Source organism: Balearica regulorum, chromosome 5, assembly GCF_011004875.1.
Source record: "Balearica regulorum gibbericeps isolate bBalReg1 chromosome 5, bBalReg1.pri, whole genome shotgun sequence".
Classification (NCBI taxonomy): Eukaryota; Metazoa; Chordata; class Aves; order Gruiformes; family Gruidae; genus Balearica; species Balearica regulorum.
Window position 1 is genome coordinate 60,580,988 of NC_046188.1, and position 24,025 is coordinate 60,605,012.

The 24,025-nt window shown below is 41.0% G+C and overlaps 1 protein-coding gene across 7 annotated transcripts in view; it reads left to right on the top strand.

Annotated features, from left to right (window-relative positions):
* Positions 1 to 24,025, top strand: part of TEAD1 (TEA domain transcription factor 1) — a 163,497-nt gene that overhangs the window by 46,246 nt on the left and 93,226 nt on the right. For all 7 annotated transcript variants that reach the window (XM_075755206.1, XM_075755207.1, XM_075755208.1 and 4 more), the window contains exon 2: positions 8,155 to 8,408. In XM_075755206.1, the coding sequence (XP_075611321.1) occupies positions 8,261 to 8,408 (148 nt within the window). In that variant the 5' untranslated portion in view covers positions 8,155 to 8,260. The remainder of the gene's footprint in view (positions 1 to 8,154; positions 8,409 to 24,025) is intronic.

Below are 24,025 nucleotides of genomic sequence, written 5' to 3' on the forward strand. Positions count from 1 at the left end.
TCTGGGTTGTTGCACAGTCGCCTCCTGCAGTTGCAAGAAGAATGGCTTCTCCTTCTGAGAGCTGGTAAATATTTTATCCTTTCCTTTGCTTCATATTGGTAATTAGCAAATGCAAGTCAGACACGATGCTTGCTATTCTTCATTCCACCGAGTGCCAAGTCATATGTAGAATAATCTTTGTTGGTTACCACCACAATGCAGTATTTGAGCTGGGTTAAATCCCAGGAACACCCTTACAATTGAAACCAGCTGGGCATAAATGAGCACTAGCACCTAGGATGAATGTGACTGCTTCAGTATCACACGAGGAAGGAATTGCTTCTCAAACAGCTGTGACCATAATGAGACAGGGATTCACAACTGGTACGTTAGGGTTCACCTACCCAGTGATAACTTGGTAATCAGTGCAGACCATGGACCATGAGTAAGTAATGTGTAGTGCCTTACAAAGCACTTTGCATGCTGGATTGCTGGGCACTAGCTAGATGTTGTGGATGGTTTGAAGCTGTAGCTGCTCGCAGAAGGCGTCCTGGTGAGCCAGCACAAAGCTGATGGAGCCCGCAAGCGTGGTGTAGTCACAGTCAGAATCCAGTTGTTTCCCCACTGAGAAGATGAACCATTTTATTAATTGCATGAAATTAAAACTAATGGAAAAGAAAATAGGGTTGGAATCAATGACTCAGCATCCGTACAACAATAATTATATATAAACAAAAGCAGCTTTTGGAAAAAAAAAATAGGGCCTCAGAGTGGTACGAAATACTCTTTTCAGTTGCATAAAGAGTGCAGAGAGACGAAAGCTGTTTGTGAAGGGAAGAATTCCCATGTATTAACATCAGCCCACTCTTCGCTGAGTAATCTGTTTCTATAAGCAAAAAATGAGCAATTCAAGGAGAATGCATTGTTTCTTTTTGGAAATAGTTCATATAATCCTAATTTCACATTTGGGCCTATATGCTGCCTACTCTTGCAGATCTAAGTAATTCTTTGTTCAGTAAGTTTCCTCACAGTTTGTGAAAATACACATGTAAGTCTTCTCAGATGAGCAGATTACAGAGTTATGTTTGAAGGAAACTTATCACTTTACTGATGTTAAGTTACATGGGTTTGGTATTTTATACACTGGCATGGCACTGTCTGTCTTCCTGCTACTTTTATGCATACCCTAAGTGCGGTAGTTGAAGGGAAGAAAGTAACGCCTGAATTCTCTCACTGTATAACGCACTCACTTCAGAAAAAAACATTGTGCTGCTTTTCACAGGTGCTCTCTAGCTGTAGCTGAACTGATCATGTTATTCCTCCACAGATCCCAAAGACAAATCTGAAGTAAGTAGCTTGCAGTTAGTAAATAGGTTGAATCCCAAGTGAGAAATGGTAACTTGAATCCTAGGAGAACAGAACTAGTTTATATGAATGATAGGAAGTACATGGAAGCATCATTACATGCAACTATTTGATTTGCCAAAAAGCACAGCATCAGAATTTCTCCTTGAAGTGTTCATGCAGTCAGAGAAAAACTCTTTTTATTTCATTTCAATGGCAAAAGTGAATGGCTGAATTAGTCTGGCTGAATTTTAAAGGAATACTTTATCCTAGAAATGGGCGGCTTCTCTCTCCTGGTGCTCCCTCTTCTTAGAGGGAATAATTGCTGATAAGTAGACCTTGTAACAAAAACACAATATAAAGTCATTTTAACCTAATGATTTTGCCATTGGATGCTCTGTAGATGATTTAAATTTTTATTCTTTGTACTGTGCTATATCCTTTCCTCATAAAACTAAATTATATATAAAATGGCTTGAAAATATATATAGTATTTTCCTGAAAGTAATGCCATTTGAAAACCTCGAAGAATCAGAAAAATCCATACATGCTTACACATTACAACTACAGAATCCAGAGTATGAATTTGTTTTTAAATAAAAAGTGGGGTTTTTTTTAAAGGCTTGAGCATATTGCTTGATTTGCATAAGCACTGCAAAGATACTTTTACTGGCAAAGTAGAAACTTTAGCTTGTTTTTTATTGGAAAAAGCTCCACTTTTAATACTTAACAATGCCATATGCTGCTTTAGATCAGGAGAAGGCTCCTATCTGGCATTTTTTCTAGGGGTGCTCTGTTAGGGAGAGTCAGCAGCAGTTTTCTGTATGCCCTTGGAGATGCCATGACTCCCGTTGATTTCCTCCTTCAGGAGTAAATCCAACCGTCATGGAGACCTGCAGAATTCTGTACTGATAGCAATAGCAGCACTGTTTTATTGTAGTTGGGAGTTACACTAACTTTCTATTAGGGATAATATAAAATCCTAGTAAAATTCAAGCTTTCCAACAATTCCACATTTACTTTAATCGGTGCAGAGCGAGCTTGAGAAATCCAGATGGGTATGGCGTGTTGGGCAGTTTGACAAATATCTGGAAGGAGAACAGGGTGGCTGGGGACGAGGCAGCCTCATCTCTCAAGACTCCCAGAGAGACCATCAGCAGGAGAAGCAGCCCTCTTCTCCCCAGGCTGACAGTTTGTTCTCCCTCCCCATCCTGCCTGTCTTGATGAGTTACTTCACAGGTGGCTTTTGCCAGTGATGTTCACCCAGCAGACTGCCCAGCAGCTGTGCAAGGAAACCATGCAGAGCGAAGGAACACGTAGCTTCATGGGCATCGGTGGTAGGAAGCCTGCCTTCCCCTGGATTCCTGCTCTGCAGCTGACAAAGCTGTCTGATCACTAGGACATCTATGAAGTCTCTTGGGTTCTCCCATGGCTAGTCAAGGCTGTGCTCCCACTGCAGGTTTCCCTCTGTCTTGGCTGCTGAGCCTCATGACATCATCTAGTTTGTTGCTCTGCCTCAGACAGGGCTAAGCGTAGCTGCATCATTCCTGAGAAACATTTGTGTCACCTGTTCCTAACAACACCTCTCCCCCCAGCAGTGCCCCAGTACCCCAAACTGTGATCGCTTCTGGTGTGCAACTGTTTGTAGGGTCAGAACTGTGTTCCAAATGCCTAACCACGGTTTTCTTGCTGCAGCTTAAGTTCTTGCTTCTTGTCCTGTCCTTGGTAGAAATGGCCGAGAGCTGCTTCTCTGCTTTGCTGTTACCTTTTCCTTATTTGAAACTGGTTATCTTCTCACATCAGTCTTCTCTAAATTTAAACAAACCTAATTCCTTTCCTGGTAGGTCATGTTTTCTAGATCTGATAACTTTCTTCCTCTGGATTCTCTCCAGCAGTTCTTTCCTGAAGCCTTAGTGTTCCAGCTGTGGATTTGCACTGCTGAACAAAGCAGAAGGAAAATCCCATGGGCCTGTAACTTTTCAAGCCTTGAGAGAAAATTTGCCATCTGCAAATTCAGAATTAGTTGGTTTTTACTCTTCTGCTCATTATCATCTTGATGTTTATGAAAAGCTTGTTGGATTCTTGGTCCCATTGTTTTTATATAACTGAAGCTAAGATGATGTTGTTCACAAACTAAAAATAAAATGTATTCTTAAAAGTGTAATTTACCACTTCAACACTCGAAATCTTTACCTCAAGAATTAAGATTTTTCTGAAAGACCTGTTTTAGAAATATTGGGCTGGTTGTAAGAATTATTTGGTAGCCTTCTGCAGCCATTCATAACTAGAAGATCAGTGTGGATAACTACACTGATGCTTTCTCATCTGCAAATTCTTGCAGGTGTCATTGCAAGTTATCTCAAAATTATCTGCACTTGATCCCCTTCAAGCAGATAGAATGTAGAAAACTGGGGAGACATAATAATTTTTTCTCAGACTTCTTTCAGAACCAAGATGTGGTTTTAGTCGTTCTCACGTTCCCGCACCGATACCTGCAGAGTATTAATCCTCTTCCAGTGGTTATGTACATATACAAGTGATACCTCAGTGAAGGCACCATTTGGCACCCGTACACTGAAATTCAAGAAAGTAAATTAACTGAACAGAGAAAACGGTTTAACTTGTGCAGGATGTTGTAAAGTAAGATTCAGCTCCGATGACTCTTGGAAGACAATGTTTCCACGTTCGTTCATTGTGCAAGTATTAAAGGATATGAAACATATCAAGGCCTTAAATCTGCACTTGTCCTACACTCCTGTGAAGAGCTATTGATCTCAGTTGTTGGTCTGTGAGCAGCAACTTTCTGGGCAAGTCCAGGTTTGCCTTGCTCATAAAGTGAAGGCATATGAGAATGCTTTATGCAAGCAAAGAAATCATTCCCTTGATAAGGTGTTGCAGACTATAATTTGGTTTTAGTTAAATTCATTGATTTGATCAGCTCTGACAATAGGTATCCTTGTTTCTCTGAGTTTTTAAAGTAACTTTTCAAGTTACTCTACCAAGTGAACATAATGAAAATGTCATATCTTGTACCTCATGAAGCTGTATTGAATGGATTAGCTATAAAACATATTTATAAAATCCAGTATTGTCCCTAATACTTTCTCCATTCCTAAATGGAAAACGTTGCATTGTTTGAGGGGGGGAACATACCTTCGTCATGCATAGAAAAAGTGTCTTAAAAACTACATGAGAAAACCAGATATACTTAGAATTGACTTAACTGGAGAGAGTAGAAAGCAACTGCAAAAAAGATGCATTCAGGTTTGCAACTAAGAGAGCTTTATGCACAGGGAAAGCTGTCTTGAAATAAATTTGAGAAACTGGTGTTAAAAGGGAAACTGAAGGGAGACCTCCTAAGCTGCAGCAAGTGTGCTTTGGACACTTGGAAAGTACAAAAAGGTTAGCCAAAATCTGGTTTTGGTTTTTGAGGAAATTTTTTATTATTATTATTTTATTTTTTTAGGTTTTGAGGTTTTTTTGGTTGGTTTTCTGGGTAGCGTTGAGGTGTTTTAATTTTGTCAACAGAAAGTACAAGCAGGAAATTGGTTCTCTAAAAGTTAACATGATAAAAAGCAAATACAGAACTCTTCAACTTGATCTGTCACGTGTGCAAGCTCTGCTTTTGAGGAGTGGAGGGGTTAATTGCCTCCAGGAGATTAACTCTTCCTCCACTGAAAGTTGGTATTGTAAGATACGGAGTTTGCTAATATATGGAAGGCTTGCCTATTTTTATTTTTTTATAAATTTAAATTGGACTGTAAGTCCACATTTTTCACATGAGATAGCTCATTAGAAAAGTGCAACAAAGCTCATCTTTTGACAGCTTGTATTTTTGATAATCACGTTGAACTCCAGCATCACAGGTCTGAAATTTTTCATCACAGTTGGGTCCTTCGAATTCAAGCTAAGGAGGAGGTGGAATTGCCTTTTGATATGTAGAGCTGAGCTGGAAGTTATTAACTGAGTAGCTCATTATTTTCCTGAAATAAGAGGGAGCCATTTAGTCGTTGTAATACAAGGGGTTTTACTCCTTGGTCCTCTAGCTTGATCTGCAGCGTCAGTGTTCACCAAAATGGAAATCACTGAAAGCAACCTTCAGTACAAGAGGGGTTTTTTCCAGCAGGTTGCTCCCCACCCCTATTGTACAGATGTTCTGGAAGAAACACTTGGTTGTCTTGCATTTCAGAGGCTGGAATAGTAGCTACTAACGCCTGAAGATAATATCCAAGTAGGGAAAAAGGAATGGGAAGGGAGATAGCACATTAGTGAAAATTCACCAGTAAACACAATGCAAGATCTAACACGAATATCAAGTAACATTAATTACTTTAGAGCCTCTCTGTTTTCCTTGTGTGCATTTTAATTATTATTTCAGCATAATGTAATAACGAGGGCTGGTTTATAGGACGATAATAAGACTTGAGGCTATGACTGTGGCAGATTTTTTAAGCAGAGGGTGACTGGGCTGAGCAAAAGATCCCCGTGGCTGTGCTGCGTGTTGCATGCCGTCGTGCCCGGGATCGGGGAGGGGAAAGATTCCCTCCCTGAGTCACCTTTGAAGAACTGACCCAGCAAACAGTCCCACTCGGTGCTGTCTTCCGGTGAAATACTAAACCGTGGACTCGATCATGTGAGGCCAATAAAATCTCCAGTAGCCATTTTTCCCTGCACTGTGGCAGTAAAACCGAAACCCCCCTAATTATCCCAGTCAACATTCAATTACCTCTCATTTACCTGAAATTCCCCCTGTATTTGAAAGCTTAAGTGGACATGATTGTTTTTGTCAGTTCTTTCCCAGTATTGGTGTGTTTATGTTTTCACTAAACCTTGCATACAATGTCCAAATCGTGCAAAGATTGAATCAACCCTTCGGCCTTCTGAGAATTCTGAAGGATGTTTCATAAAGGTTTACATCTCCCTTTCTGTGATGAGACTTGAAAAATATTGTACATTTTGGATTTCCCAGACAATAAGTGGTATATGTGGCCAGACTTCCCACTCACTTATCAATTGCGTGTGGTTCCCTGTGAATCCATCTGCTCCCTCATTATCAGTTATTAAAAGTTTGAGACACTGATAAGCCTTGAGATTACTGGTGGGTAGGCACTAACATTTTCATAAGCTGTGCTGCATATTCGAACCGATGTGAAGTTAAGAAATGCCTCTTTGTAGAAACAGACATGTAAGGAAGGAAAATGGGAGTCCATTGTGCATGTACTGATCCCTCCGAGCTCCTGTTAGAGCCTGAAGAAGTGGAAATACCCCATACTTTGGACATCAGACTGGTAACATTGGTTAGCGAGCCTGAGAGACTACTCCCTGTTTCTCCAGTTTCAGCTCTGTTTTTTTGCAAGGCGCTGTAGCCTCTGAGGGACCGGACTATCAGGTTTTGGTTATCTCTGGTGATTGGTTGATTGGCTAGTTGAGGTGAGGGCTGCTGTAAATATTTCTTCTTTCAGGCAGTTCTCCAGCCCAAAGCTGTTTTGTCAGAGCTGTTATGGTGTCCGATGTATGGCCTCCCCTTCTACGTCTGCGGGGTGAATGCGGTTCTGCTGCTTGTCACCTGTTATTTTACGATGTATTGAGACCCCACTGAGGCATATCAGCATGAGGATGGAGGTGTGCAGAAGGGGAAGCTCCTCTCTTCTGCATGCGGAAAGGGCCTACTTTCGTCTCCCCCAGCAGAATAAAAATGTTGCAGTTTAGGGTTTTTTGAGTGTTTAGCCAATTAACTGGATTTTTAAGTGCATGTGCAGCTCATGCATGCGTGTTTGAACACTGCCATCCACTTAGATCAGTTAGAGTCACCAAACTTCTTCATTTTTCAAAATAAAACTGCATTATGCCTAGACATGTTGAGCCAAATCTGTTCCTGGTGTTATTTCACTGACTTCCCGAAGAATTACACCAGAGATGAATTTGGTCTGGTATAGCAGCTTTTTTGCCTGGAGCAAGCCTTTATAGCAGAGTTGTATTTCGCTCAAAAATATAAAAGGAACACTGACAGATCTGCAGCTCTGGTGGTGTGAGCAGGTGCAGCTATATTAAATTATTTCTTATTAAATTGATTCAGCAACTTGAAGCTTGTAATTTTTGTTCTGCTATGGTTCTGTGACAGAGACCTTTTAAAACAGGCAAAGTATATATCTTTCCTTGTAATTCCTTTCTCTGGTATTACAATTTGACAGATTTCTGTTTGTATGTAGCTCAGATTCTGATTGTATTATTTATTTGGGTAAGATCTGAAAATTACAGCCTTTTCCAGTTAATCGCATTGAGCTGTGTCATTGCTAGTGTAATTCCGTTTACTCCACTGACATCCGGATGAATGTGAGCAATAGGTTTTTGCGTTTGTTTTTAGGTTTAAGTGGTTTTAGGCTCTGGTGGTCGCTTTGGCATAAATTGGTGTGCTTCCCTTCCAGCCAGTGGAAGTATGCTGATTTCCCCCCACCTGAGGATCTGGCTCCTTATTTTAACGGTGCAAATCTTCAGCAGATGAAATGTGTCATGTGCTGCAGAGTTTTCCCCAGTATTAAGACCCACTTTGACTCTCTGTGAAAAATAACCTGATGCTCTATGCCTTGACATAATTGTACACAGAAAATATGCGGTAAAGAATTCCCCTTCTGACAACCTTATCGCTCCACCTCTGCTGATCTGAGGTAGAACAGTTATTAATTTTTTACTTTTTCTGTGTACTTCCCATGCTTGCCTGACTGCATTACTGCTCAGCTGCTGTAATCATAGTATCAGAAGTAGATAGAAATGTTTGCCTGAAGTTCCATGTCTTTAATGCCTTTTGGGGTTGTTTGTTTGTTTGTTTTGTAGGTATATTTCTTTTAAGACTCCAGGCTTAGGCTTGGAGACCCCAGCCATCACCATTGAGCCCAGCAGCTGGAGCGGCAGCGAGAGTCCTGCCGAAGATATTGAAAGAATGAGTGATTCTGCAGATAAACCTATTGACAATGATGCAGAAGGTGTCTGGAGCCCTGACATTGAACAGAGCTTTCAGGAGGCTCTAGCTATCTATCCACCATGTGGGAGGAGGAAAATCATCTTATCAGATGAAGGCAAAATGTATGGTAAGTGGTACATATTTAGCCTTTGGAAATAATTGTCCCAGTGAGAACTGTAAAGCCCAGCTTGTTTTTACGCAAAATCCTTGGCTCTGATTGTGGTACTTTTGGAGTAAATCTTGAAGAAATCTGTGAAGTTGAGGGAGCTCAGCTGGGCTGACGCGTTGCTCGGGATTGTCTGAACCAGTGCCTTCACCACTGGCACTAGGAAGCAATATTGATGCAGAATTGTGTCTTTAATGAATGCTGTGCTGTGGCTGAATGGAAATGTTTAAAAGAAGCTTTTAAATGTGTCACTCCTTGAGCATAAAAAAAACCCTGAAGCATTTTTATTTTTCAATAAACGATGCAGAAAGAGAAATGGGAAATACAGTCTGTGTGACCACATTGCAGAATATGCAATATTAAATAGCAAAGCGATAAAAGTTCTTGTTGCGTTCAGAAGCCGCTTGATGAAAGAGGCAAGTTAGGGGTGCTTTTGTGCCTTTTTTTTCTTTTTTTTTCCTTTTCTTTCCCCTTCCCTCCATGCAAACGGCTATAAATCAGATGACGTGCTGACAGCATTCCATAAATACACTCTCCGCGGAGGGATACTGACGTCTGCACGCACTATGCGGACCTCCATAGCTTTCGTCCGAGCTCTCGCTCCGTCCCTTTTTCTTTTCCACTTTGCAAACCCCTCTTTGCGGGCGGCGGAGCCCTTGCCGCGGCTTCTAGTTACGCGGGAGCCGCTGTGCCTCGAGGGGGGAGGACGCTCACAGGCCGACCTTGCCCCTACCTGGCCGGGCTGTCCGCAGGCAGGGCGGGGGGAAAGCGGCGGGGAGCGGCCGGCCCGGGGGCGCAGCCCCGAGCAGATGGTGCTGCAGCTGCCACCAGCTGTGCCCCCGCACCTCCCCCCCGAGCCTGAGGTCATGGAAAGAGGGACACTGCTGCTGCCGGCGGCGGGGCGGGACCCGCCCCCCTCCGGCTCCCCTCGCAGCTGCCATGTGACCCTGGCGGCCGCACGAATCGCCGAGTCTGGAAAAAGAGAGTTGTGGTGAAGCATCTCAGCTGCCCTTGGCAGAAAGTTGCCGGGCCCCGGTTTCCTGCCTGGGTGTTTGCTTTTTCCCCCCCCTCCCCTTCTCTCCCTGCACAAGGGAATATAATTTCTCTTGTCCTCTCCTTCTCACCCGTTTCCGCCTGTTTTGATTGCGTTTTGCTGTTGTTATTTTCCTTTGGAAAGGGGAGATGATTTGCTTAATTAGAAGGTTGTGCTCTTCCTAGGAGGACATAAGCGTGTATATACAAACAAGCTCATTGTGTATTTATGCTCAAAAGCTCTACTTAGGCTTGAACAGCCTCATCAGCCAAAATAAGGGTGGCTGCATTTTTTAAATCGGGATCCGTGCAACCACAGTAATCACCCCTGAAATCTGATTTTTGGTGTTTTGAAGCGTTCTTTGTGCCATTGTATAAATTAAAGAAATTAACATATTTATCCATTCATTTCGACAATCACTGATTTAATTTAATGGTTCTCTAATCCTGAATGTTAACATTTGTTAAATTAATATGTAGAAAACTATTTATGCATATCTAATTACTGATTAATACTGCTAACTAGTAACACCATAAGCATATATGCACATCTCATATATTTATGCTCATCCTAAATCAACTATGGTGTCTTTTCAATTGAAATAGGAGGTATGCGTGCATGATGCTGAAAACTTGACTTAAAGTGTTGCCCTGATTGGGAAGGAAAAAATGTGTTAGGAAGTGCAGGGTACTGTATGAGCAGAATTTACATCCTGACTTTGCAGTGGATGAACTCATGTTTTCATTCTTCAAGCTGAGTAACTGCTTTGTAGTGTTTGAGGATTTATTGAAACCATGCTAGGTTTCTGAGGACTTTCTAATAGAGTCTTATGGCCCTGAGAGCATAATTGTTCTCCAAGGATTTTGAAATCAAAACAGTGTAAGTGTTTTAGATTCTGTGTGGCATAATGAAAATAATTTAATGCTTTTTAGTGGCATACCAAGTTTATTTCACTTACAAGAGAGACATTGCAATATCACTAAGCTTCCACAGTGTTGGGGGATATTGTAATGTGTCAGTAATTCATGAACCGTGTAAGACAAAAGGTCAAGAGAGCACCATTTCATTTTTGAACTGAAATTACCTTTAGATATAGGCACTAGAACAAATGTGATCTTTATGGAGGCAAATATAATGATCACTCTGTGTGGATTAAGTTAAGCAATTGTAGGGTTTTTTTGTCTTTGGAGAGATGCTTTGAGAAGAGCAGAGATTTTGCTTGAAGAAATATTTTAAGTCTCTGCCTTTCATTTAATGAGAGCTTTGCGACATTCATGTAAGCAGAAGCCAGAGTTTCTTCACTGTTCTTTGTGGTGGTCTAAAATCGTCCTTAAAAGTGGCGTTTCTAAGAGGGCTGTGTACAGGCTCCTGGGCAGTTGGCTCCGGGGGACCCGGAGGATTGCTCAAGCAGGACTGGGGGCCTTGGCATCCAGGGGGCGTGCGGGGTGGGTGGCTGAGGGGCACCTGCCCGCAGTGCCACCTGGGCAGCAACAGCGTGGCCCGCGCTGGCAGAGCGGTACCAAGGGACATCTGTGACCTCTCTGGGCAGCTTGGACTGCTTCAGCTGTTCCTCTACAGCTGCGATCTTGGATGAAGGAGGGAAGGGGAGGGGAGGGCCTTTTCCTCTCCCCTTGCCTTCCCAAAAAAGTAACTTTAGGGCACCAGAAGAGGAGGAGAACAAAAGACTTTCCATCCTACCCCCACAGAAAAGGGTTGCAGGGCCCTGTGGCTGGGGAGGGGGAAGTCTTGACTCTTTTTCGGCCCTGTCTGTATGAACGAAGTGGTGACCTGTGCAAGGCTGGGAGCATTTCAGGGTGCTGCTGACCCTGCTGCCAGTACAGGGTTATGGCTCCTTGAAGAAACCATCAGAAAACAAAATAAAAGCTTAATGAAACTCTTGTTTTTAAATTTGTAGGAAATGATTGGGTAAGAAGAAGCAAAGACACTCACTTTGGTTCAGAGGGGCAAATTCCAGGAATCATAGTTTGGAAATTCTTGAGAGAAAGGGAGTGTGCTGTAAGGCTGAGGGACCAGTGATAAGGGTTCTGCAGGAAAGCACTATCTGCCACTGCTTTCCCCCCTTTCTCTGTGTGTGTCGTTGTGGTGGTCTTACAGTTTTGGTTTTCCTCCTAGTACAGTATTGACTAGTGGTAAATAAATTTAAAAAAAAAGATGAAGGGGAATAAATGCAAAAGTGTGAAGGAGGGTGTAGGAACACATCTATGAATTGATGCTCACTCTCTTTGTGGAAGCAGTTGAGTGTAGACCACGGAGGAAAGACTTGACTCAGATTTTCATTTGTCTTGCAAGGTATCGGCAAGAATTTTTTTCACCTGTGCTGTTTCAAAAGAAGTATTGCTAAAGCGCAAAGATCATCTGTTAGTGTGAAGCGGGACACCCTATAATTTGTCATCCTTCTCAGTTACGATGAATTTCTGTGTCCTTGTTTATCCAGCGCATAGTAAAACTCTAGCCCATTAGAGGGCATTGGCTGTCCTGTATTTGTGCTTTGTTCCAGTTGTTGGTCTTTTACTGCTGACAGTTTAGTTACTCGTAGCAATTCCTGTGAACTCACTTATTGGCAGGATATTTGCCTGTGCTTGTCTTTGCTCCTGGGAGAGTGTTTTGGAAAAGATTACAAGAATGAAAGCTGCTGTGAAATGCAGCCCTACTTTTATCCCTGGTGTAACACTGAAGTCACCGGAGTTACCACGGGAATGAATCTGGCCCTGTTTGCATGTTTTCATCTCTTTCTTGAAATTTAGCTATAGCAAGATGTAACTTTAGTGCAGGTCCAGGGACAATGCCAAAGTAACATAAGTTGCTAACAAGTGTAGTAATGCCTGCGAACATGTTACTATCAGCATTGCTAGCTTAGCCCCAAGGTAGCAAAGATGGCTTTTGCCTTTAAGACAAAAAATAGTTTGTTCTTAATTTTTGAGACCTGTAAATAGCTCTTCAATTACGAACGAAATTAGTCATCGTGATTTGCATCGGAGGTATTAATCTCTGCAACAAAACTACTTAAGAGTGTATTAATGATTATTTAAAAAGGAAGTTTTGTAGTGTGGTTAGTTTTACAGAGAAGAATGAGAACTAATTAACAAGAGAAGGTGCATAGCAGCCTTTCAAAACTGTTGTATATGTTTATTAGGTCATGCATAAAATCTCTTGGCCTGCATTACCATGACAGTAAAGGGAAAATGATACTTTCATAAAAAATTCTGCCCAGATGATAGAATTTTTGTACAATGAGTAATAATAGTCTTCGTTTCCAAAGCACCTTGTATAAATTGAGTATTAGAATTGAACTTTGAACTAGTACATCAGCAAAAGAAATCCTATTCTGTAGGCTTGTGTGATTCTGTAGCTAACTGCTATTATTAGGTATCTTTCTGGCTTTCTATTAGGAAACTGCAAGGTAACTAGCTTTATGAAGAATACAGTAACGTGTTACAAATTAGTTTTACTATTGCTTTTAATTTTAAAAGTTCCATGCAAGTTACTGCCTCTATAAAGACATCACTACCTTATAAAGTTTCCACAGTATTAAATATATTTGAATGCGAATAAGGTATTTGGAGTGATGAAATACCAGATGTGAAGTATCAGGTTGCATGTTTATTCATCTGTTATTGCAATCATTGCACAAAGATACACTCTTGTGTTTTTTTTCTTTTTTTTCTTTTTGGTCTCACAGCAACATACACAAAATGCACTGGAGATAGGACTCCTATTATGAAAGTTACTATTTGGGTTTCTTAGATTGTAAACAAATCTGTCTAGAAACATTCTTGCAATCCTGTGATTGCTTACTGTATTATGTCATGGCACAGTGCATGCATGAAGGCAGGCTGCAAGCATGTGCTGAGCAATCAGTTAAAAGTGAAGAAAATGAAGGTCCAAAGATACAGTGTCTGTTTCAAAAGTTGCTACTTAAATTACTCAGATTATGAACAAATCTACCCATAAACATTTTTGCAATCCGGTGATATTCTTGCAACATCAGGCTTGCAAGGAGGCAATCTGCTTTTGTGAGCTGAGCCGTAGGCACTGCTGTCATTAGAAACGAAGGGTATGGGGCTTACTTGTCGAGGGTTTCTGGAATGTGGGGGAACACAGTTTAATCTTTCTGTTTGGGCTTTCAAGAGTAAATTGTCAATGGTTTGGGATGAAGTGGAAGAGTCTTCACAAGACAGAGAATCTTTCTTTTTTCCCTGTGCTGTAAGCTGCCATCCCCAAGGGAAAATCTAAGTGGGACTGTAAGAGCTGTGTGTGATAAGGGTATCAGCTCCTACCTGGGGAGCAGGCAGAAGAGAGCAGACTGTGGGAAGCACCACATCTGAAAGTATGAGTAATATTGTGCAAGGTCATACATGGCACAGTGATCAATATTCCATTTGGCTGTGTTGGGTCAAGAGAATGATGTATACCAAAGGAAATGGGAAGTTATACTTGAAAGTTTTGCTGAAAAATTATGCATCAAAAAGAGCAAGATATCCTTTGGAAATGCTTTTAAGCACTTTGGTTTTTGTCCTCTTTCCATATGGATGACTGAAGACAACATACTTAGTAGAGAGGAACTCACAGAAAGTTGTTTATAGCCTGATTATGGGAATCAACATCAAGTAAACTGTATGGATGCTGCCCAAGTCTTCCAGTGTTTAGTAGGTACCCTTGTAAAAAGGAGTTACTAGCAACGTTAGTTCTTGCCTGGAACTAAGTGGAAACTACAGGGGCAGGTTCACATCAGGTATTTGACCAGTTAAGAGTCATTTAATGGCTAGTCCTATTCAAATGGCTACACTAAACAGAGTAAGAGGATGTTTTTCCTTTATGACATTGTTCCTTTAGTAAAACCCTTGTTTAGAAATGACGCATGTTAGCATGAGAGCACTGAAGTGATGCAACCTCACTAGAACATCCAGGATACATTTAGGTGATTGTCTAGTATGATTTATATTAGCTCATTTTTCTCCCAGCACTGATTTCACAAGATGAACTTGTGATCCTGTAATTGCAGAAGGCACAGTTTTGCAGCCTTAAGAAATAGGGTTGTCACACTAAGAGGTAGTTAAATCAGCCTTGATCAGGCTGATGTGGTGTGTTAGTTGGTTGCACAGTACAGAGCAAAGGTAATTGCAAATCCTTCATGTAGATATCATAAAAGAAAATGCAGTCATTTATTTGACCTCATTCCTTGCGGAACTGGGATCCCTCCTAGAAGCATGTCAGGGTAAACACCTTCTGGTTCAGACAACCTGGGGACAACTTGTGTTAGACAAGTAAAGCCAACATAGAACCGTTTGGGTTAGAAGGATGGGCAGGGACACTCTCCACTAGGCCAGGTTGCTCAAAGCCTCATCCAACCTGGCCTTGAACACTTCCAGGGGTGGGCGATCCACAACTTCTCTGGGCAACCTGTTCCAGTGCCTCACCACCCTCATTAGGAAGAAGTTTTTCCTAATATCTAATCGAATTCTACTCTCCTTCAGCTTAAGGCCATTAACCCTTGTCCTGTCATGCTCTTGGGGGTTATGATGGGCTGTCAGGTTTGGATTTCTCTTCATGAGACCACTATGAGATTATGATAGAAGTGTTTCCTTTCTCATGAACTTCAAATACGAGCTGAATTATCTCACACAATCATAGCAGCAGTCCATTGACCCACATCCCCAGTAAAGTGCTTAAAGTCGGGATGTTGAAGATGAGTTATATTCATGTTAGACACCCCTGTTCTGGGCATCCTTATGGAAGCAGAAGAGGTAAGAAAACATAGAAACTGTTGTTTTATAAAGAGAGAGACTTGGGCAGTGCAGAGAACGTCTTACATGACCAGTAACAGAAAAAAATTGATGAAACATTGACCCCTTAACCACCACCAGCAGCACCACCACAGCCAGCACCATCACCATGGCTTGCCACCAGCATCCAAAAGCTGCTGGAATCAGAGACTCCTAGCTGGCTGTTCAAGCAGGCAGAGCTGGGGCCAGTGAAATGAGTAGTGAAAAGCCAGGCATCTGAACCATGTTGGGAGGGAAACTTCATCCTAATGTTCCCCCCTTCCCCTAGTGTATTTGCTCAGTGTGGGTGTGATCACAAGTAACACTACAAGGAACAAGGGGCAGTGGCAGCACAAAGAACTTTTTTACAGCATCTTGGGTTTCTGGGGACATGTGGTCTCCCGAGAAGTGGGCTTATATCCCACCCCACACCTCACAGGAGTGAGCTGGGGCTAACTCTTGGAGAGTAAATGCTGTGGCTGTTGTGACGTGAGTCTTACACAATTCACTGAGGGCCATGCTATTCAAAATTAGTATGTGTCTTAATTGTGTCCTACAGGGATTTCCTCACGGATGCATGCAGGATTTTTTTTGTGATGCCTTTGAAAAGTTTGGTAGTCATACCACTGTATGAATATTTTCCTATCCTATAAGCAATTTAATGTGGGACACTGGTCTGAACATCAGAGGGAAACACTTCAGAGTCCAGGCTTCCAGATGACCGTATAGTTTAAAGAATTGGACACTGAATGGATTAACAGTTTATAGACTTTCAGTAGAAGTAATGATTTAGCTAATAGAAAAAGACTCCTCTGAAGCTTTTTTTGGTTTTGTTCTAGGCGTACTAAAATTGTTACATTGGATGATTAAAGGACATGTTTTTGTAAGCAAAAATAATGTGATTGGCAAGGAGGAGAGAGAGGAATGCAAACGTGCTAATGCTATCTCATGAATGCTCTTTTAAACATAGGAAAACTAGTATGGAGTTGTTAGACCTATTGTAAAAGGGACACAGTGCATCCCAAATTCATGATGAAATTGAAACCCTGAGAGAGCATTGCACACTGTGGAAGTTGCTGGGATGTCAGTCAAACACCATTACAATTTTACCTACAGAGAACTTGATAAGTACTGTTAATAGAACCATGGTCAGCAAGCACATTCCTCTGGTGTGAGAAGTCAGTATCACTATTGCGACTGCTTAATTACAGCCTTCATACAAACAGCCATCTCCAACTAGCTCAAGCCTCCTGAGGATTTTCCTGGATTTAGGCAGATTTCATGCTTTTACTGAAATCTCCTTTCTATCTTGTTTTTTTTTTTTTTTAAAAAAAAAAGATAAATCCAGAGATGAGGCTGTCATGCACCCACACAATCTGATAGAGTTTAGTAACTTGGCACAGAATTAAAGTTAGCACAAAATCTGGCCAGCCTCTGTAGGGGGCAAGAAGCTTGCCAGAGGTATGTATGAGCCATGAAAAAAATCAGATCATCAACCCAATTCCTTGTTGGGTTGCCCTCCTTGGAGTGGATAGACAGGGGACCAACAGGCAGCGATGGATTTGGCTTGGGCTGAATCTTCATTTGTCTGTAGGCAACAGTATCAGACTTGATGTCTGACAGTTTTGGGGAGGGCAGCACAGAATCTATGCCTGGGGGCATATTCCAGTAATTTGTGTGGAAGTAGGTGAGCTAGATTAAACTACATTGCAGATAAGGAACAAAATGCTTTTTCAGCATGCCTAATCATTGCAGCAAGCTAAAACATTTCAAGTTTATTTGCCGTAAGCTGCTTGACTTTTGCTTACTTATACCTTAACATCAACTGGTGTTTGTTTAGCATGGAAAAGAAAATCATTACTTAAATAAAAATAATAGTTTAAATTGCCTTTTATGTCATGGTAGCAATGCAAATGAGTAGGGAACACAGATGAAAAAAGCATCTTCAGCCACTGGGATTCAGCATCAGTTTTATCCCTAAACTAACAGGTAACGCTACTATCTTAGACACTGGGAAACAGAAAATGTTAACTGAAATGATTCCAATTCTATGTGGTTGGGGACAGCAGGCTTACTGTTCTTTATGGATATTGTTGACAACTGTAGATAAGTAGTAAAATAATTTTCCATAGTGAAAGTAGTCTGAATCATTTTAACAGGTGCCTTCATGTGATTTGGTAACTTCAGCATTTAATTCTTTGAACAAGAATTGCATTTTCATCTGTTTAGTTCTTCCTTGGATAGACTGTCAGCAATAAACCTTTCAGTACAATTAATGGTGAAATAAGTGCTTACTAATAGCTACATACATATTGCACACATATATATGTGCAAATATGTGTGTGTGAATATAATGCGTTCCCTTCCAGCCAATTAAAATGTATTTAAGAGACCTAAGAAGGAGATCTACACAGAACGAACTGGCTGGGATCTTCCTCCTTTGCTTTGGTGACTGAATGCAACCCACTGTGAGAGCAATCTGCTAAGAAATATTATGATTCATATTCATAGTAATTATTAGATAAGTATGTAGGCATATATTTAGATAAGTGAGGTATGCAGGCATATATTGTCTCTTACATATTTAGACTGCGTGGTGTATTTTTAGTTATAAGAGGTTTAATCACGAGGGGCTGTGAAAGTGCTGAGGAGAATTACTGTAAGGGATAGCGTACGGAGGAGTTACCCGCAGAATTTTCCATCCTGCGAGGCAGTGAAAAAAGACTATTGGGGCTATATAGCTGGATTGCCAGAGAAGTGTCATTAGCAGGTGGGACCTTCAGAAACCCCTTTGGCCTGGCCTGGCTGCCCCCAAAGGCTACGGATCTCTATCAGGCCCCGTTTGGTAAGCAGTTGTCCCGAGTTACAGCCTCCCGCTGACCTCTGTGCGTGTGACATGCCACATAGCTGGTGGGGACAGGGTGGACTCTGACGTACAAGGTTAGCAAAGCGGGAAATAATAGGAAAGATGCATTAGAACTGGAAATACTGAGCAAAGATAAAAATGAGGTAAAATAGCCATGAAAAAAACCACTTCTATTAAAATTACAAGACAGGAAGTTTTACAAGCTGCCTTTACCCCAGTGAAGAAAAGAAGTCTAGAGAGATTAAATAACTTGTCCTATGTCATCAGAGTTTTATAGCAGAGCTGGGAATTGAACCCTCTTTCCCCCAGTGCCATCTATGTTTTAATGCTGAAGGGCCTCCTTTCACAGTTTATCCAGTGACCCTTAGGGAGCTTAGGGCAACTGTGGCAAAACCGTGTTTCCTGCACCACATCCTGAGCACTGGGAGAGCAGGCTGCATCTTCTGAAAAGTACAATCTCTGCATAATGTGACCACAGGATGCCTTGCACCTCTAATAAGGGAGTTGGCTAAATGCCATTTTATTATTATTAGACATTTGTTTAACATAGTCATTCCTTGAAACCAAACAAGAAGTCGTTGCAGTGCTAATATACCGTTTACAAAATAATGGACAGCTATAAATAATCTTAACATTTATATGAACAAGAGAAGTGTATGGGAGAGTGAAACAATATTTAGCCCCATGTCGATGCTCCATGAGCTGATGTGAAATGTGGCCCTTCCACAGAGTAATATAGAGGCTGGTGAAAATAAGGCGATTTAATTTGTTCATAACATCATCATTCAAGAAACAAAAGAGTATATAGCCTCATCCAGAGACGTAATCTAAGACGTCTTTACTCTGTGCCAAGCAAAAATTCTGCTATTTAATTACCGATTTAGAAAATATCTTGGGCTCAATTTCCTCCTCAGTTAAACTGTTATAAATCTAATAGAGTTCTTAAAGATTTATGGCAGTGTAACTGAAGGCAGAATTGGGTCCCTTATGTTTAAAACTTAGTTTGCCACATAAGTAATAATTTCTGTTTTCTAGGCAAGAGTTTAAGAATCTTGCAGACCTCTGTTTCTGTAAAAGAAATATGAACTACAGTAGTGTGGGTGAGTGATTAATGCTGGAGGGGATGTCTAGGGGCAATCTGAATTGGCTGGTGTGGAAAATCCATGTGCAATTCAGATTTAGGATCTGTTTGCAGATGCCTCATATTTTAAAATGTCAAAAAACTCCCAAACCTTAGACCTTTGTGTAGTAAATTAATATACTGCTTGTTCAGTGTGCAGCAAGCTTTGCTGAAGTAATAGCCTCATATGAGGTGTGAACTCATCCTGTTCCCCTTAGTAAGGACTTAACTTCGAAATTGATTGTGACCCTTTAAATCCTAACAGTATCTAAATCACTAAAAAAAAAATCTGTTTTGATTTTATTTAAATCATATATGTAATGACTTAAAAAGGAAAAACGTTGCCTTATTTATCCAGGCCTAAAGAAATATAGTGTTAGCACAGATGTATTTTATCCTTTGGCTTTTCATCTCTAATGGAAGGGGCTTTCTATTGGTTTTTATTGGTTTTCTCCACTTTCGCTTAGGAAAAGAGGTCAACTATTTAAGTCTTTGCCTGAAAAGCAAGTCAGGATCTGCCCATATACCTTATGGAGGTGTCTGGTCCGACCCAAGCACAGCCTGTGCAGCTGTTGCCCACCAGCAAGGCTTGTCAGGTCTCTGAGTTTGCAGGGGGATGCTGTGCCCCAGTTTCCCCAGTAACACACTGGGACTCCGTAACCGGGAACTATGCTGCTCTGGGGTTTATGTCACTTTTGACAAGTTGATGCTTTTTCTAGAGTACTGTTGACCTACAGTTCATTACAGAAATAGTAAAGAATACATCCCAATATATAAGCCCTTTAAAATAGTGTAATTCAATGTCTGTTCAGAATTGCCCATTTTAATGTAAATACAATATTTAGGTCCAAGGTATATTTCTAAGAACTTTGTTTAAGAATGAATTGAAGAATTAATTATTCTAAGCTTTGCAAGCATTGTAAGCTCATATTTTTTAAGATGCAAGAGAGAATAATAGATTAGGTACATTATGTTGTCCTGTAAGTGATTTTTCAATGGCATTTTTTATTAACTGTGAAAACAGTAACTCTGAATGAACGTAAATCATCGTAATGTTTAATACAGTCCTGACTTGACGCATTGATTCATGATACCTGTGACTTCAAAGTATGGATTTTGTTTGTTTTTTAAATACTGATAGATCATTAATTACCTAAAAAATAGTTCAAATTTAAAGAAATAAACCCCGTTGTCATTTCTTGAGGTATTTTGCAACTAAGCAAAGGCTCAGGTATTCCAGATATGATAGATGTGCAGATTGCATAAGACGTTATGCATTGCTCACTCTAAGATACAGAGTCCTGTCTGCCCTTAAACCCTTTGTTCTCTTGGCTGAATGCAGTTAATTAGCAACCGTCTCCATAGCAACTGCCTCATAGTCCAAAAACATTGTCTCGTTTTTGCAGTTTAGCTTATCACACTGTTTACCTGAAGGGCTTTTCACTGCGTTGAGTCTCATTTGAGTTGGCTGCATGCCTGCTCACGGAAGTGAATTGTCAAGATAGAAAAACACCATGGCAGCAAGATGCTGAACAGGGCCCTGTGTGTGAAAGCAAAAACATTTAAAAAGTTCTGTGGAAACAAAAGTTGAAGTTTGCAATGATTTACATCCAGGTTTAAAGCATGTGACTTGCCAGGAATACTGTGCAATTTAAAATGCTGCTTTACTTCTGGGCCTTTTTTGCTGCATCTTGCAGCCCACCCCACACAGTGTTCCCTTACGGGTAACACACTTCCAAGCCCGTGAGCCTCGCAGGCACAGACCTTTGTCTAGGTTCGTCAGGAAACTTGTCTCCCTCCAAACCTGGGCTGTTTCAGGCAGCTCCAGCTTGGTCATTAAGAGGATATCGCTGTACACTGGTCAACTGTGTTGAACATTGTAGTCCTATGCGTTTTCCTTTACATTAACATCTTTTCAAGGGAAATCTGTCAGTGTTGGTTCCGTATGATAAATTAATTGGGAAGTGAAGGAGAAGAACTATTGTGGTCATATAAATAAAAGTACTCTGGAGATTTAAACTTATTTATATTAGCCATCCAAAATGGTGTTAAAATACCTGCCATGTATTCATATGACTCATACAGTTACAATAGGCATGGATTTGTACTAATGCAACTTTGTCAGTGTGGGATGACATACTTAAATCACGTTTGACGTTTATATGGAGGTGTGTCCACAGATGCACACACCTCTATAGAAGCTTACTTGAAGGTGTGAGTGTGTCATTGAAATGACAGTGAAATCTTACTGATGTCTTGATCTGACGTTTATGTCTGGCCTGAAACCAGGATGCTCCTGGCATGAGAGGCTATGTGAGAAGTACTGTTTTCTTGTTTGCTGGACATTTTGCTTATTAATGCTTGGTTTGTTGGGGGTTTGTTTTGTGGGGGTTTTTTCTTAGTGGGCAGCGCAACGGATGAGAGGCTAATTTAAACTGGGGTAATTCTCATTTTATTCCACGCAGACCAGGAGCCAGAGCTTGTTGTTCAGCCACGCCTGTATGCACTGACCTCCCTTCCCTTTTCCAGTGACAGTTTCACCTGGCAAGGGTCATTCTCCTTTTTAGCCCCAAATGGCATGTGGGGCTGCTGCATCTTGATAAAAAGGCTTCATTCAAAATTATGTGCTTGAAACAGTCTTGCCATAGATTTGAGAAGGTGTTTTGGGCTCTTTCAGGATAAAAAGCAGGATGCATGTAAACCCTGCCAGTATTGCGGGTGTACTCCATTATTCCTATAGAGCTTCTGGTTGATAGAGGGTTATTCTCTGTTCATGTTAATGTCTCGCTCATACTATTCCACATTCACTATCATTATTAGTAGTATTTGAATTATAGCAGTGCTGAAAGTCTGCAGGCAGGATAAAGGCTCTATTGTAGTAGGTCTTGTGCACACAAGATGAGACAATCTCTGCTCCGGCTGTTTACAGTCTGTTTTAAGACCAGTAGCATAAGTGGGTTTATCATATGAATAGCAGGGAGGGAGAGAAAATGCTAAAAATGATAGGAAATCTATGGCTACGTGGATCATTTAGGTATCTCTGAGACATTCAATGTTTGTTACATTTGTTACTGTAGAGTAGAAGCTAAATAAAATGCTTTTCTTTTTCCCAATGGGCAGTTGCTGCTGCTCATCTCCGCAGCCAGCATCGCAGCTATAGGGTGCTGTGAGGAAGCCGCAGGGCTCGGGGCGGGAAGAGGCAGTGGGTAGAGCAACTTGTGGATGCGCTGGACCAAAGGGTAGGCAAGGTTGGTGACACGAGGACTGCTGAAGGGGGGAGCAATTTGACGTGATAAATAGCCTCACTGTTAATCAGGAGCAAGCTGTCTGCACCCTTCAGTCTACCACGGGGCATTACACAGGTTTGTTTCCCATGCTATCCGACTGTGGGACTGATCTACTTGAAACAACAGATACTTGAAGGCAATCCCCCCGTAACTCCAAGTGCGTAAGATTGTTTGCTCGCATTCACAGATCTTACACAAACTCACTTTGGATGGAAATCGCAGAGAGTGGTTTCTGACTTTTAAAAAGGTGTTTAGCATTGTCAGCACCTTTGAATCTATGGATCAGTTCTCCTGAAGCCAGACTTGCTAGGTACCTGTAGGGGTCCAGAAATGGAAAACTCTAATGGCCTGAAAATGCCGGCTTAGAACTTGATGTTATTTAATTAGCTTAAAGTAGAGCTTGGCAGATGGCAAAACAGTGGAAAGGACCTCCCTTTTTAAAAATATGGGCCACATCCTCAGCTTGTATAAACTGGCAGAACTCCACTGAAATAGATGTTCAGCTTCTGTCAATTAGTGGGAAAGAAAAAAACTTCTGGAAACAGGAAAAACAGTTATAACGCCACATAAATTATCAATGGGGTTCAGGTACAGAAATTGTTTTTAACATTTTAAAGACTGATCCATTTCCAAAGTAACTGTATCCTTTACAGTCTTGTTTTTGTTGATGTGCAGTTCTCTGAATGAGAAAGAGTTCGGCTTGTTTTCCCAGATCTGCATTAAGTCTACAGAGCTTGCAGCAGTGAAATGTACTGTATGCTGGTTTTTGCAAGTCATTCACTTGTGAAAGTAAGACATCAATAATTCATTCTAATAAAGCCAGTCTCTAAAGTTGTGTAAATTCACCTATTATGTGATAACCTTAACCAACCTCAACTAAGTTTTTTGGAAATAGAGAGATACTTGATTGAAAGTTGTGAGCTCACCTCAGTCTTTTCCAGGGAAAATTCTTGCTGAGATGAAAGCTCCCATATGTTTAAAAGCTGTTGCATTCTTACATTTTAATGTTTCCCATTAATTGCTTGGGGTTTTTTGTTTTTAATTGGAAACATGAAAACAAAGCCTGAACAACAAAACTGACTGCTCACTTACCCTGTTGTATGGTATCAACCTGACAGATTCATTAAATCTATAAAAATACCAGATCAGAATTGGAAGTGAATTGAACTTGCTGAAAGCAACGCAGTCTTTGCAATCTGCTTTCAGACTGGCTTTTCTGTACCTGCTCATTTTTCTTTGAATTAAACCATCTGTGTAATTTAAGAAGATACTGCAGGTTAACCCCATGCTATAGTATATTGTAAGGCTTCAAAGTTCACTGACTCCAAGCTGCAGATTAACTTCAGAAATAAAAGCAGTAAGAAGTAAGCTAACTTTAAATACAGCAGTAAGAGGGATTTGAGATATTGTTACAGGTTGCTAAACTTGGGCCATGCAAACAGTTGTGAAGTCACATTTCTGGGGCGGGTGCTGAGCTATGTGTGGGCAG